We start from the raw sequence: 14,995 nt of genomic DNA on the forward strand, positions 1-14,995 counted from the left end.
TTGTTTTAAATTAACATTTTTATCCTTCCGCGAAACTTTGCACAGATGCATAAAATGATTGTAATACATTAAGATCCTCTGCTTCATACTTGTCTGTCTCCATTTTTTTCTGTTTTAGCCAGTCTTTGAGAAGTCTTAATGCCCATTCTGTTTTTTTTTTTTTGGTGTTGGCTTCGTAGCTGTCATGCTCTATTTTGTCAAGTTCAGTCTCAGTAAGCTCTGTGTCTTGTCGTTGTTCGTTCTTCTATCCGCCGTTTAAATGTTTTGTTTTTTCCGTACATGTTAAAATTAATGTCAAAATGTTCCATTCTTAATTGTGGTTGTCCAGTGTTTGTCACAAGATGGCGCCAAACAGTAATCTTTGTTGGCACGGAGGGATTTTAAACTTACAAGTAGTCCGGCTATGCGTTATTACTTTGGAGCGGTTATTATTTGAAAAGAACGAACCTGCAAATGTCTCAACTGACCAATCAGAATCAAGCATTCCAGAGAGCCGTGTAATAAATCCTAATAACACATCCTGTTTGGTTCACTTAGTGTGGGAGGAATGACTAACAAAAGAAAACAAATCTGCATGGGAACATGTTACCAGTGAGTTTAATTCCGTTTGGTATGAGAACACTTCTACAAATAAAAAAAAAAATGGTTTGACATGAAATTAATCAGCCCAAAAAAAAAAAAGATGTCACAGCACACCGACGTGAAATCAGTGCAACTGTAGGAGGACAGACAATGACAGAACTTTCCTTGGACAGTCGCATAACCAGCATCATCGGCGCGATCTTTGAAAACATGCTCCTGGCGGAATGGATGATTTGCCAAGTCTTCCAATAATGCAAGCCATAGCACTGCGTCAAGCATTTGACAGAGCTTTCTTATATAGGGTTAGACACAGTGGTGTAGTGGTGTCTGGAGAAGTGGGTATACTCTTAGTTTATGCCTCCAGTAGAAGTGGGTATACCCCATGCCATCAAATAAAGAGGTGGGTATACTCCGTATACCTGCTTATACCCTGCACTACACCACTGGTTAGACACTAATTTCATTAATTAACTTCAACACTGATTTGCAGTTACTTTATTAACAGTAATCATTTTTAACACGTGGGGGTGGATAATAAATAGACAAAGTGTTCTTTTAACGCTGGGGATGGACGGTCCTGTGTAGTATCGCTATTCTACCACTAGATGCTCTGCGTACGCATACTTCGAGGTGTGTGTATATTTACACACATTTACGTATAAGTGCAATTTGATAAATTCCACGCTTCGCGTAAAACTGTTCGTACGCACACTTGATAAATGAGGCCCCTGGGATCATCGACATTGACATCCGTCGAAGAACTGTCAATGACGTAGCATCCTCGAAATTCTGGCTTCCGATGATGCTTCCTTGACATTGAGAAATACCTAGCAATAAACATTTTTTTTTTTAGACATGAAGGCTTCTAGTGTTGTTTTTTGCTCAGGTTTTAATGAAAAGGAAGTTTAAATCGCTTAAAACAGACACGATAGCCGATTTGAACGAGTGATGTTCCACTGTGGCATCCATCTAAATCTGCTTCACAGTAACTGCGCTGCAGTCATCGTGTAAAGCCCACCCCAACATTTCTGAATGGTGCCGCGATTTCGACGGATTAGAAATTGGCTTGAATGGGCTCTTTGCCAAACTAAATTTGCCAGAAATTGTGTTTTCTCAGGCAGTGTTATATCATTTAAAAAAAAAAGAAATGGAACTTTATATTGATTCAATAAGATTCTCATTAAAGCAAAAGGCAATGAAAACTTTAAAATATTAAATAAAGTACAGATTTTCATTGTAAATTCCCCCTAGCATACTTGGTATTTGTATTGTTACTGACAAATCTTTTATTGATGTCTGTTTTTAATGTAATTCAATAAAAAAGAAAGATACGTGCATAGTGTAGGTTACAGCAGTGGTAGTAAAGTAGTACATAGTAGCCCAGTGGTTCTTAACATTATTCTTGGAGGCCCACTGCGCTGCACATTTTGTATGTCTCTTATCTGACAGACTCAGTTCAGTTCATGGAGATCTCTTCTAAATGAGCTGGTGATTTGAATCAGGTGCGTTAAATAAGGAGACATACAAAATGTGCAGAGCAGTGGGCCTCCAGGAATAATGTTAATAACCACTTGGTAATAGTATGTAATTTGGGACATAGCAAAAAAATAATTTATGTAGTCCCAACTCAAATCAATCAAGTTAGTGACAAAAAATTTAAGTTTGAATTAACTTGTGTAACTTAAGTAAATTGGACAATGTGTATAATTAATTTGAGTGCTTATGTCACAAAGTGACTTTTACGGGCGGAACCAAAATGGCGGAACTAGTGGTGAAACACCAGGCCGGTTCCAGCCAACTCCAGGCAAACAAATCAAGGATGATATCAAACAGGTGTGCGAGACGAATGGGGCGATCGGTGATTGGCTTTCGCGAGAAGAGGAGGCCCATAAATAGGGCAATAACAAGATCAGAAAAAAAAGTTTTTGCTGCGGAGAAGTTGCAGTTCGCTCCGGGAGCCGCGGGGTGTGTTACGAAAGGGGGCGGGTGAGGGAAAGCCCGAAGTCGAGAGCAATGGCGAGCGTCCGAAAAAGGAAGCCATTGGAAGAAGAGAAATAGCCTTCAAGGAAGGTGTGGAAAAGCCACGTCTGTTCCGGCGTTCGCGGGCAGCAAAGCGGAAAGACTGCAGTGGCTGAGGAGACGCGTCGGCGAAGTTTGCTCCGGGCGAAGCCGTTTCAGTGTGCACAAGGAGAAGGTTGATGTGGATTACAGACTGGGCAAGGAAACTACGGACATTAAGCTGACTCCACTCTGAAGATAAGTGGAAGATTATACATGTTGCATCATTGTTATAATTTTATCCTGTGTATTGAAGGATCTAGAGATGTCGAACGGATGTAACAAGGAAATCTGAAGGGAAGCAGCGGAGGCGGAGGAATAGTACATCTGTCTGTCGTGAGTCTGTTTTAGTTGCTGTGAAACATGGGAGTAGTGGAGGAGTTTCAGGATCGTGACGTCTACGCCTTCACATGCTGTTCTCCTGCCCTGGTCGCCTGCTTATTCAGGTCTCCGAGCCCGGGCCAAAGCTGTGATACTGGCCTTAGTTCACGTGAGTGTGAAGATTGCGGTGGGTGCTTTCATTTAAAGCGAGTGTACGTGGAGAAAGGCTGTGCTGTTTTAAATGTTTACCAGTTATCACATCCTAGGATGAGTAAAGAGCCCTGTATACGAGGATTTGAGTGGTGGGATTGGACGGCCGTTTTCTATATCTGCACACAATCCAGAGACTGGTTTCATCCCCCATGCCTGTGTAGAAAGGTGTCGTATGCTCACCGGAAATCTAGAGGAGTTGACAAATGTGAATGAAGTGTGTGCTTTCTGCTATTCACCTACAGGTCCGGAGCCAAGGGCTCGTGTCGATGTGGGACCGTTTCCATTGATCATTGCAAAGTGAAAGCGTTGGGAAGTCTGCCTGCAAGTGAACGCCACGTTCAGGAATAAATCCACACTCGTATCCTCCATCTGGTGTGCTTCAAAAAAGCCTCCTTGCCTGCTAAAAGCTGAAGCCCTGTGTATTCACCGCCCGCCGTAAGTTAAGCTTACCAAGTACCCACCTGTAAAGCCTCCTTGCCTGCCCAAGTTAAAGGCTCCGTATACCTACCTGCTGTCTGAAGTTAAAAGCCCCGTATACTCTACCTGCTGCCCAAAGTTAAAGACCCCATGTACTTGCCCACTGTTGAAGTAAAAGGACACGCGTACTCACCTGAATGCCCCTGTGAGTGTCCCGAGATGAAGGCCAGAGGACTGAGAGCCACCTTTTAAGTATTTAAAGCCCCCTACTTGTAACACTTTTTATTAAATATTAAAACACACATTTTATTTCTCTCGTCTGTCTAGTCATTGGGGTGTTTTGGGACCTTCTTGGTGTAGAAACAGAACCTTGGGGTCGAAGTACATTACCCGCTACTAAGTGCACTTTGAGAATAACTCTGTTAGAGCGAAGGAAGTGCGATTCCAGTTTGTTCAAGTATGTGCAACAACCCAATTACTGCACTTTTACTGTCAACAAGAAGATATATTTTTCCTGAATTTTAAGTATGTGTCCATAAACTATTCCATGCTACTGTAAGTGAAAAGATTAGGTATATACTGCCGCTTCAAAGTGTGAACTCAAACTTCAGCAACAGTTTCACAGTAGTATTGACTGCAATTTACTGTAAAACACTAACTTACTGTATTGTACCTTTTGTTTTTTATACTCTAGAGAATCTTGGAGTTGGATAGCGGTGCAACTCATTGTGAGTTCCTGTATATTGATGATGAAGCAGGCTTCAATCTTCACAAAAAAGGAGAGATAGAAATGTGATTGGCCATCGTGCTACAGTCAAAGTTCCTGGACAACGAGGAGGCAACATCACTCTCTGACACACAATTTCTACAACTGGTGTTGTGGCATGCCATCTTAAGACCATACGACACAGCAAGGCTCCTACATTTTTAAACCTCCTACAGACCCACGGGCTACTTTACCTGATCAGTTGAATTGGTTTCCAAATTACTTTTTGCATTCACATGGATTGCCCTGCCCACGGCAAGGCTACAACAACAGTATTTATAACACTGATAACAGCCAATTGCACTTTTCAACAAAACCCCTTAATGGCCGTGAGCCAGTCTTAGAGTGTAGGCTACATGACTATCTCTGCTGTCGCGGCTGTCAGTTTGGTTCCCCTCAACCCAACTTCAGAATTTCCTCAGGCAAAGTGCAAAGTAAAATCATTCTTGAACTTGTAATATACATTTAGTTTAATTGCTAAACTACAAGTGAACGAAATTTCAATTAATTTGAATGACGCGCACGGGAGTTTAACCAATCGCAAAATGAAAAACAATGGGACAAAATAAAGTGATGACTTTCGAGGTTCAAATGGCCAGTATTTTGTTATTCTTAAACCCAAACTGTTAGACATTTTAAGGCTTTTTACAGTAACCTACTAAACTGCATTTCTATTCTACAGTATCTAAATGCTACTGTAAATGTGTAATAGTACATTACTGTAAAAACAGTAATAATTTTTAACGCATTAAATTACATTTAAAACAAACACATTTGAAAATCATTTGCAGTAATACATATGACATGACACAATTTACAAACTTACAGTATTGTTCAAAATAATAGCAGTACAATGTGACTAACCAGAATAATCAAGGTTTTTAGTATATTTTTTATTGCTACGTGGCAAACAAGTTACCAGTAGGTTCAGTAGATTCTCAGAAAACAAACAAGACCCAGCATTCATGATATGCACGCTCTTAAGGCTGTGCAATTGGGCAATTAGTTGAAAGGGGTGTGTTCAAAAAAATTGCAGTGTCTACCTTTGACTGTACAAACTCAAAACTATTTTGTACAAACATTTTTTTTTCTGGGATTTAGCAATCCTGTGAATCACTAAACTAATATTTAGTTGTATGACCACAGTTTTTTAAAACTGCTTGACATCTGTGTGGCATGGAGTCAACCAACTTGTGGCACCTCTCAGCTGTTATTCCACTCCATGATTCCTTAACAACATTCCACAATTCATTCACATTTCTTGGTTTTGCTTCAGAAACAGCATTTTTGATATCACCCCACAAGTTCTCAATTGGATTAAGGTCTGGAGATTGGGCTGGCCACTCCATAACATTAATTTTGTTGGTTTGGAACCAAGACTTTGCCCGTTTACTAGTGTGTTTTGAGTCATTGTCTTGTTGAAACAACCATTTCAAGGGCATGTCCTCTTCAGCATAGGGCAACATGACCTCTTCAAGTATTTTAACATATGCAAACTGATCCATGATCCCTGGTATGCGATAAATATGCCCAACACCATAGTAGGAGAAACATGCCCATATCATGATGCTTGCACCTCCATGCTTCACTGTCTTCACTGTGTACTGTGGCTTGAATTCAGAGTTTGTTGGTCGTCTCACAAACTGCCTGTGGCCCTTGGACCCAAAATGAACAATTTTACTCTCATCAGTCCACAAAATGTTCCTCCATTTCTCTTTAGGCCAGTTGATGTGTTCTTTGGCAAATTGTAACCTCTTCTGCACATGCCTTTTTTTTTTAACAGAGGGACTTTGCGGGGGATTCTTGAAAATAGATTAGCTTCACACAGACGTCTTCTAACTGTCACAGTACTTACAGGTAACTCCAGACTGTCTTTGATCATCCTGGAGGTGATCATTGGCTGATCCTTTGCCATTCTGGTTATTCTTCTATCCATTTTGATGGTTGTCTTCCGTTTGTCTCTCTGGGTTTGCTCTCCATTTTAAGGCATTGGAGATCATTTTAGCTGAACAGCCTATCATTTTTTGCACCTCTTTATAGGTTTTCCCCTCTCCAATCAACTTTTTAATCAAAGTACGCTGTTCTTCTGAACAATGTCTTGAACGACCCATTTTCCTCAGCTTTCAAATGCATGTTCAACAAGTGTTGGCTTCATCCTTAAATAGGGGCCACCTGATTCACACCTGTTTTTCACAAAATTGATGACCTCAGTGATTGAATGCCACACTGCTATTTTTTTTAACACACCCCTTTCAACTAATTCAACTAATTGCCCAATTGCACAGCCTTAAGAGCGTGCATATCATGAATGCTGGGTCTTGTTTGTTTTCTGCGAATCCACTGAACCCACTGGCAACTTGCCTGCCACGCAGCAACAAAAAAATACACCAAAAACCTTGATTATTCTGGTCAGTCACATTGCACTGCTATTACCCCGAACAATACCGTACATACGTTTAACACAGATTACAGGTTTATTTGATCTAAAAATAATTATTTTATCATTCAAACCCAATGATTTTCTTTGACCCAAAATGATGATGTTTAAAAGTATTTTAAGTTCCCACAATGGGATTTTGACCATCTCTCAGGCTTTTAAGGGATGCAATGCATTATAAAATGACTTCACATTATATATTTCAAGTGTACTGAAGACATACAAGTAGGTGTGGTGAAAAAATAATCCATATTATAATAAATTTTGACATTTCATTTGTCATTTCTCTGAAAGAGTGTTAATGAAATTGCAAGTAAACAACTGTACCTGATGGATAGGATGCTCACAGTCAAGTTTGCAACAACCAGGACATACCAGCAAGATATTCACATCAGGAAGTCTTTGGCATAGGACTTAATGAAATGGATTACACACACACGTATGCCGTTAGAAAACATAAAATATGTCACAAGTTACATGGAGTCTTATACATTTTGCATTCTCCTTTTGAAGCTGGTCATTGTCCACTATCACTGTAACTAGAAAACCCAAAACACCACAAAATCAGCATTTGGGTCCTGAAAATCAAAGAAAGCCATGATGGGTTTGAATGCTGTAAAAGTAAAAAACATAGTCAAAACGTTTCCTGGACTTAAAATAGAACTGGTTTAAAATTAAACAATAACTGCCTGTAATTACATCCATCTTTACATTTACGAAAAAATGCAAATAACACACAGTACAATACAAAGTATACATTTTTATCAGCATGTGCATTTCCTAGTTCGAACCCATGACCTTTTATGATGCTAAAACAATGCTCAACCACTGACCCAGCTAACAGAGAAAAGTGCTAAGAACGTTCCTTAAAATTTCCCCAATAACGTTTTGCCAGCATAAAAATAAATAAAATATTTTTTTGTTTTAAAAACATTTCTTGGTTGTTTGAATGTTAGAAGAACCTTACATTCTGTCATTTTAAACGTTACGACAATGTCATGTTTTAATGTTCTCACAATGTTTACAACACCCGTTTAGTAAATTTTAAGAATGCTTTGATTGTAAATAATAGAGAAACATTACATTCTTTTATTTTAAAACTGTTTTATTTATGAATAAAACATTGTTTCTTAATGTTCTGTAAAAAATGGCATAAGCATTCTTAAAAAATACTAAACAGGTGTTTTAAACATTGTGAGAACATTTAAACGTATCATTTTCAAACATTATACAATGTCATAACTTCACAATCCTCTAACATGTACACAATCAAGAAACGTTCCTAAAACATTTCAAAACTGGACACTTATGTTGGCTTAACAGAATTGGGACCTTTGAGAACATTGAAGTTCTTAGAACTTTTCTCTGTTAGCTGGGACAATACTGTACGTTATGTTTGTTACAGCTTTTAGTTAGTTAAGGAGACCTTACTTCTAAAATGCTTACTGTAGTTTAACGATTTTGAAAGAAACTTGAGTTATACACCCTATTAACCTTAATGCATAATTTATATAACAGTTAAAGGAAAGCGAATGAGAATATAAACACAACACAGTAACTTACACATTAAGAGTTTTCCTCCCATAGAACAAGAAAGCGCTTCATAAAAGGAAACTTTCTTCATAATGGTTTTATAAAAAGAAAACTTAACGCACTCCGCGTGCTCGTAGGCTTGCATACACATAGTAGGATTTATGAATTAGGTTTTACTGAATTTGGTCGTCTAAGGGGCTAATCACACCAAAAGCGTTTACGGTAGTTCCAGGCGCCTTTTTTAAATGATATTCTATGGGCAGGGAGCATTTGCCCTCTGTTTATGTGTGGCGAGCGCCTTGCAGTTCTTGCCACCAGCCGCAGCACGCGCTTTTGAAGGAGTGCTGAGAGCGGAGAAGCGCCCGACGTCATTCACATCTTTTCATTGTCAAATTGAATGAGGGGAGAGGCGGGCCTTACGTTGTGGTGAGGGAGTTTACAGTTGCTTTGAAGAACCGGACTCCACTCTCTCCTGCGGGTTTGTGCACCTCTCACCCTCAAGCAAGGTCAGAGCAAGCATCCTCTTTTTAAAATTTCTGCTAATATGACAGTTAACAGCAAAAGAGCGCTCATGCTTCAATATTTGATTGACAAGACAGCTGACTCGGTGGTTGCCTAGCAATATATAAAGCCGCATTTTTGTAAAAAAGGCAGTGCATCATGCCTTGCGTTTCCAAGCGTTTAAAGCACGTTTGGTGTGATTAGCACCTAATATTACTGTTATGATGCGTTAAGCTACGTTACGCGTTTATCCAGTTAACAGTTTTAAAATGTCCCATTCAGATATACAGCCTTACAACCGCAGGTCTGATAATAAATAACTTGCAAGGTAAAATAATCAATGCTGGTCTTTTTTCCATTCTGTCCTCTTGGGTATCCTCAACGGAAAAGTGCCGTTATCTTCATGGTTGTCTCAGGAAAAATGTTGAAATCTCTTTAGTTTAGGGGCACCACTGAACTCCGTCCTCTGAACACCTGTACGGCTCTATGGTTCCTTAGCTAAAATATGTCGACGCCTGAATGTATCCAATTGTCAAAAATGCGATTGAGAAAAATAAAATAAGGATGTTTGTGAATAAGGAAAATACCGCCAAAAGACTGTTCGAATAAATACAGTATCATACAACGATTTTCAAATATACAGTAAATCACTGTATATGATGTATGAGGTCACAGAAAATTCCCATAATGGAACGCGAATTACAGTATACAGTATTACTGTATAAATAGTTTACAGTATTATACTGGGTGGTATACAGTAAATAACTGTAAAAATTACAGAAATGTCTAACAGTGCATAGACATAGTCTTGGTGCAATGTCAAAGGATTTTCAAGCTCTTTCTATCTGAACAGCTAATTTGAGCATTTAACCACGTTGAAAATTTTACTCACTATAGGCTACATAGTGGCGCATTTCTTTTGCAACAAACAGAAATAAGTAGGCTACAGTAAAATTACACATATGTCATGCTTGCTTAACCAGCAAACACACTAGTCAACATTACCATTAAAAGTTGTCTTTAAAAGTTGCTTAGGACAACTTTGATTGAACGAGGTCAAAAAAGTTAAACTAATAAAATACAATCAGTTTAAATAACTTAAAGGCAAAAATGTTACAACTTTATTCAATTAAGTTTACACTACTCGTCTCTATATAATTACATTGTAAACTGTAAACTTTAGCTTCCTCCGATTTAAATAAGACTTAAATTGTAATTACTATATCATATTTCACTACGACTCAGATACAAGGAATTTAAAGAATACACAAAATATAATTTAATTAAACAGCTTAATTAAAATTTAAAATTGTATTGACTAAATGACATAAATTATGTTGAAAATAATAATAATAAATAATAATAATAATAATAATAATAGCCTAAAGACAATGATAGCCTATTATGCTGAATGACTGAACGAATATTATAGCAAAGACAAATACATTATTTAAAAAGACGCGATCCTTCAATGGCTTCAAAGATTTCAAGCTTACAATTTCATTTTAAAAGATGAATTTCACTGTGCTACGCATGTCCAGTAAAGCTGTTTTTTAATGAACAAATTAATCTTAAATTGTGGCAAGAAACTGTGAAATGCACACTACTAAAACCAAAGCATATTACGGATATTATAGGCTACATCCAATGCAAGTTAATTTTCTTACCGATGTCTGTATTCAGCACACGAAGAGAGATGTTTCCGTCCCTGGAAAATAAAACACCATCTTCGGCAGGTAACACAACACTGTGCCATGTTTGATGACCGGAGTGATGTGATAGTAAAGTACAAAGTTGATAGCACAGAGCCCACGCCTGCTCTTCACTCACAGGTTGATCCTGAATACGGAGGATCTCACCCAACGGCATCTGATCATATGAAGACATTTGACATGTGTTCATATCATATAAACACAGCTCCATCATCCCTTCTAAAGCATGCAAAACACCTATTTTATCGCCAAACACTAAAAAAAGTAAAATGCTGCTTATAATTAAAATCGCTTCAGTGACAACAGCTTTAAATCCATACGGCCATCCCTGTTCTTCCCAGTGATTACTTGATTATCTACACCTGACAACCGAGACGTTTAGTTCAAAAACGAAAAATGCGGGTAGGGGTATAGAGGGTATGCTCATGACGTCAACGTCGGCGAGAGTGACTGCGGTTACGCCCACTGAGTGGCAAAAGACCGAGCGGCAGCATTTGAGTACAGCGTGACATCGACGAAAACACAGTGAAAACGCGTCGAAATGGGAAACAGCTGTTGTGCGATAGACTGTACTGATTAACAAGAATTCGGAGCTATCGTTTTACAGCAGTGGTCTCAAACTCCCGGCCCGCGGGCCATTTGCGGCCCGCCCTCCCCCTCTCTGCGGCCCGCGGCACCTTTCACAATATAACATAATCTGGCCCGCAGAAAGATTTTTATTCACTTTGTTTCATATTTATTCCATTTTTAATTTAAACTTTTAAGGGTTCGTTCACATGTTGCGTCTAACAACGCGCGTTAAAACGAGTCAAGGCGTTTCTTACTTTCTGAAGTGCTCGGGAGCGGAAGTTGCGTTCCGTGACGTGGGGCGCGTCACCCGTTGCTACGCAGCCATGAGCCACGCGCGCTCCGGGATTGCGAGGATAACGGAATGCGTGATCGGACTTTAATTCCTCATCTGAACCTCGCGTCAATCATATCATTTTCACCATCCGATCAGTTAATCTGTTCGGGACTTTGTAGTGTTTGTCCAGAGAAGATTTGTTACTTCCGGCTGAATATCAGGGGCACGTTCAATCTCACACCGGTGCGCAACGTTTTGCTACGGTTTCCGGGTTGAACGACATGTTTCCTGGAAACGGTGTGCAACGGAATGCAACAGGTTTTAGAAGCGTTTTCTCTTGTTTGGTGGGTGTGTCGGAAATGTTGGCCCAATCAGCGGCAAGATGTATAAAACCACGCGATAGTAAAGAGACAGCTCGCCTCAATGGGTTCAAGTTGGAATGTTGTCTTTCATTCTGGACGGCAAGGTCAGTGACTGTAACATTGAGGGTCTTTTACAGTATTAAACACACATTTATAACGATTTCATCAGGCTTCAGAAACATTTAAAAAGGACACAACGAATGGCCTCTCAGCTACCGTAGTTGCAACTCTTGCGTCATCACAACAGGGCGTTCAACACATCACCGTTTCTGTTTAATAAACGTTGTTCAACGTTGTGCAACGTTTTGTCGGGGCTGAACGCAGCCCAGCTGTTACTCAGAGTCAGAGAAGAGCTGCGGTGGGGCTCACATCAAGAAGCCACAGCTTCTAATGGAGACACCGCATAATATGAGCAGAGCCGTAGATGAAATGCAACACATAAACTACAGATAAGAAAATTTGCCATCAAAGTGCCCAGATTAAAAGAGGAAAGATGAGGAGAAACATACAGAGGATAAAAGTATGTATACTGCTATATATTAATGAAGTATAATATATTATTATGTAGCTTGCTATGCAATTACACCTAGCAGTATTATATATTTTATTCTGTTTAACTAGCTTAACATTGACTACCCATTCAGAAGTTTTAGGATCACTTTCACTTATTCATACTATGACTGTAAACAATCCAAAATAAATCAAAACACAAACACTTACTGATGGTAATTTTTTTATAAAGAGAAGGTTAAGAAATTATTTACTTACATAAAATAATGTATATTTAAAAAAACCACTGCTTTTATTATACATTACATAATAGAATTTTATCAGTCAATTTACAGAAATATTGTACTTTTTAACCTTAAAATAGCTCTGCGGCCCTCCGATTAAATGTCAATCTCAGAAATGGCCCCAAGCCAATTTGAGTTTGAGACCCCTGTTTTACAGACTGACAAAAAACACCGAAAGGAGAAATAAATCGATCGTTCATGCCAACGTCCACAGACCACAGGTGGGTTGATAAGTTGCTAGGGTCCCTATCAAGCAGAGGTTTTACTTTCTACTTAAAAGTATTTTTTCAAGTATTTGTATTTTATCCGTATTTTTCTTCAGAAAACATACATTCAAAAGCATATTATCATAATTTTTACTTTATTACATTTCATAAATACACGTTTTTGTTTTACATTTAATATTTAAGTACATTAACGTACATCTACTCAAGTAAAAGTACACAATTTTAATGTAATTAGGTATTAAATTAATGTTAATATGCAATATTAAAGAATGCACAGTATGATTCTATGCTTTAGAATATGACGTACATCCGAGTGAACGAGACTGAGGGAAGTTAGCGAGGGAAGTTCATAAAAAACGAACTGGAACGCAGGGATAATCAAATCCATTCAAAACTTCACACGGACTGACGGCGACGGAAGGGAATGCTTCTCCTTTTCCTCCTGGGAATTCTTCTTCTTCTTCTTTGAGCTTATTGGCGGCTCGCATTCTTAAAAGAGCATTACCCATCTACTGTGGGTAATGGATAAGATACACTATAATCCTTCCCCCAGACCATTCAGGACTCAAGCTTTCGATGTTGCTGCGTGTTCCAGCCATATGTATATAAAGGCTAGATGGCTCAAGGCGGAGTCCCTAACCAGGGGGGCAGGGTTTCATATTTTATTGAAGCAGCCCTGGGCACCGCCATTAGCTAGCGAACCCCCACCTGCTCTTAGCATTCCATTGACTCCCATTCATTTTGGCGTCACTTTGACAGTGAATAACTTTACATCTGAGGCGTTTAAAGACTCAATTTGTGCATCAATTATTTCTAAAGAAACACGAAAATGTATAAAAGGCTCCATTACCTTGTATCTTACGTTATGGCCCAGTAGAAGCAGTTTTAGTAAAACTATGCTAACGATTGCGTCATAACCACGCGACTCTCTGTCGCACAGTAGAGAAATTACCGTATGGACAGGAGGAGAAGCGCATGTAGAATATGGCGTACTGGCGTTAAACTTTAAAATAAATAAATACTATGCAAAATGACAAAGTAATTAATCAGAATACTAAATATACTTAATACAAAATGTACTCCTGTTCACGCTCGCCGTTTCTGCAAGATTCAGTGGGTGATTCAGATTTCTCTCGGCACAGGTATTAGAAGACTTACAATTGTCAGACAGGTTGCTCACGTCACCAAGCTCAGTTTGAGTCTGCGCAGTAGGCTCGACCCCCCGGAAGTGTGAGCTTCTAATTGGCTTCACTTGTCTCCGTTGAATCCAACGGGGTCGCTGTGTCCATTTCTTTTACTGTCTATGTCCCTAACGGCATCACCTGGCGGCCATCTTACGACAGGGCGCTCGCTCACTCGTAGCATTGAGTTTAATGGTGCAGGTACTTTTAAATGACCATAACTTGCTCAATTTTCTACCGATTTTCAAACGGTTTGGGTTTTTACAAACGTTATTAACGTGGCTATAATTCTGGATGCTTTAACATGTTTCATGAATTTATTTTTTATTTTTAGTATAGGTATGCAGTGCCATAGGTAGGCTACATCTTTGACGTTTATAACAAACCAAACCGTTTGAAAATCGGTAAAAAATTAAGCAAGTTATGGTCATTTAAAAGTACCTGCATCATTAAAACTCAATGCTACGAGTGAGCGAGCGCCCTGTCGTAAGATGGCCGCCAAAATGCGGACGTTGCACTCAATTGGCCAGCAGCGCGGACGAGCCATCTAGCCTTTATATACATATCTATGGTTCCAGCTCCTCCATCTACAGCTCAAGTCCGTCACAGTCCAGAAGGCTTTGAATTGTCAGCATCCACTCGCCATATACCGCCATCTACCGTACCGGGGCTCGCGAAACTCTTCGCGATTGGTCGATGAAACGCTACCAGGAACGCCCTGAGGGCGTTCTTGTGTCATTACGGGAACAGCCAAGCCGCAGCTAGACCCTCCTCCATATATCTGGTACGGTGGGTGCAATCCACTGCATCCAATAAAAACAGGGAAAGCTGTAACACAAAAGAATGCCTGTTCCACTGTTACTGTGCTCATGTAACACTTTATGGAGTAATCTGTTCCTGTTCCTTGCAATCTTGGAGAAATCCTCCTTTCTTCTGTGGCCAATGAAGGTGAAGAGTATGTGCACAAGTGATTTCAGTGCTAGAATCTGTAGGCTACCTCTCAGTCAGATATTTATCATGCTTAATGCTTGTCTACATACGTACTTA

General features: G+C 39.3%; 1 protein-coding gene across 5 annotated transcripts in view; it reads right to left on the bottom strand.

Moving 5' to 3' along the window:
- Window positions 1–10,905, bottom strand: part of LOC129430931 (protein spire homolog 2) — a 34,454-nt gene extending 23,549 nt beyond the window's left edge. For 2 of the 5 annotated variants that reach the window (XM_055188574.2, XM_055188573.2), the window contains exon 1: window positions 10,496–10,905. In XM_055188574.2, the coding sequence (XP_055044549.2) occupies window positions 10,496–10,754 (259 nt within the window). In that variant the 5' untranslated portion in view covers window positions 10,755–10,905. The remainder of the gene's footprint in view (window positions 1–10,495) is intronic. The other 3 variants (XM_055188571.2, XM_055188572.2, XM_055188575.2) reach the window with 3 other exon arrangements.
- Between the last annotated feature and the right edge of the window lie 4,090 nt (window positions 10,906–14,995).

The sequence above is a fragment of the Misgurnus anguillicaudatus genome, chromosome 13 (assembly GCF_027580225.2).
Source record: "Misgurnus anguillicaudatus chromosome 13, ASM2758022v2, whole genome shotgun sequence".
Classification (NCBI taxonomy): domain Eukaryota; kingdom Metazoa; phylum Chordata; class Actinopteri; order Cypriniformes; family Cobitidae; genus Misgurnus; species Misgurnus anguillicaudatus.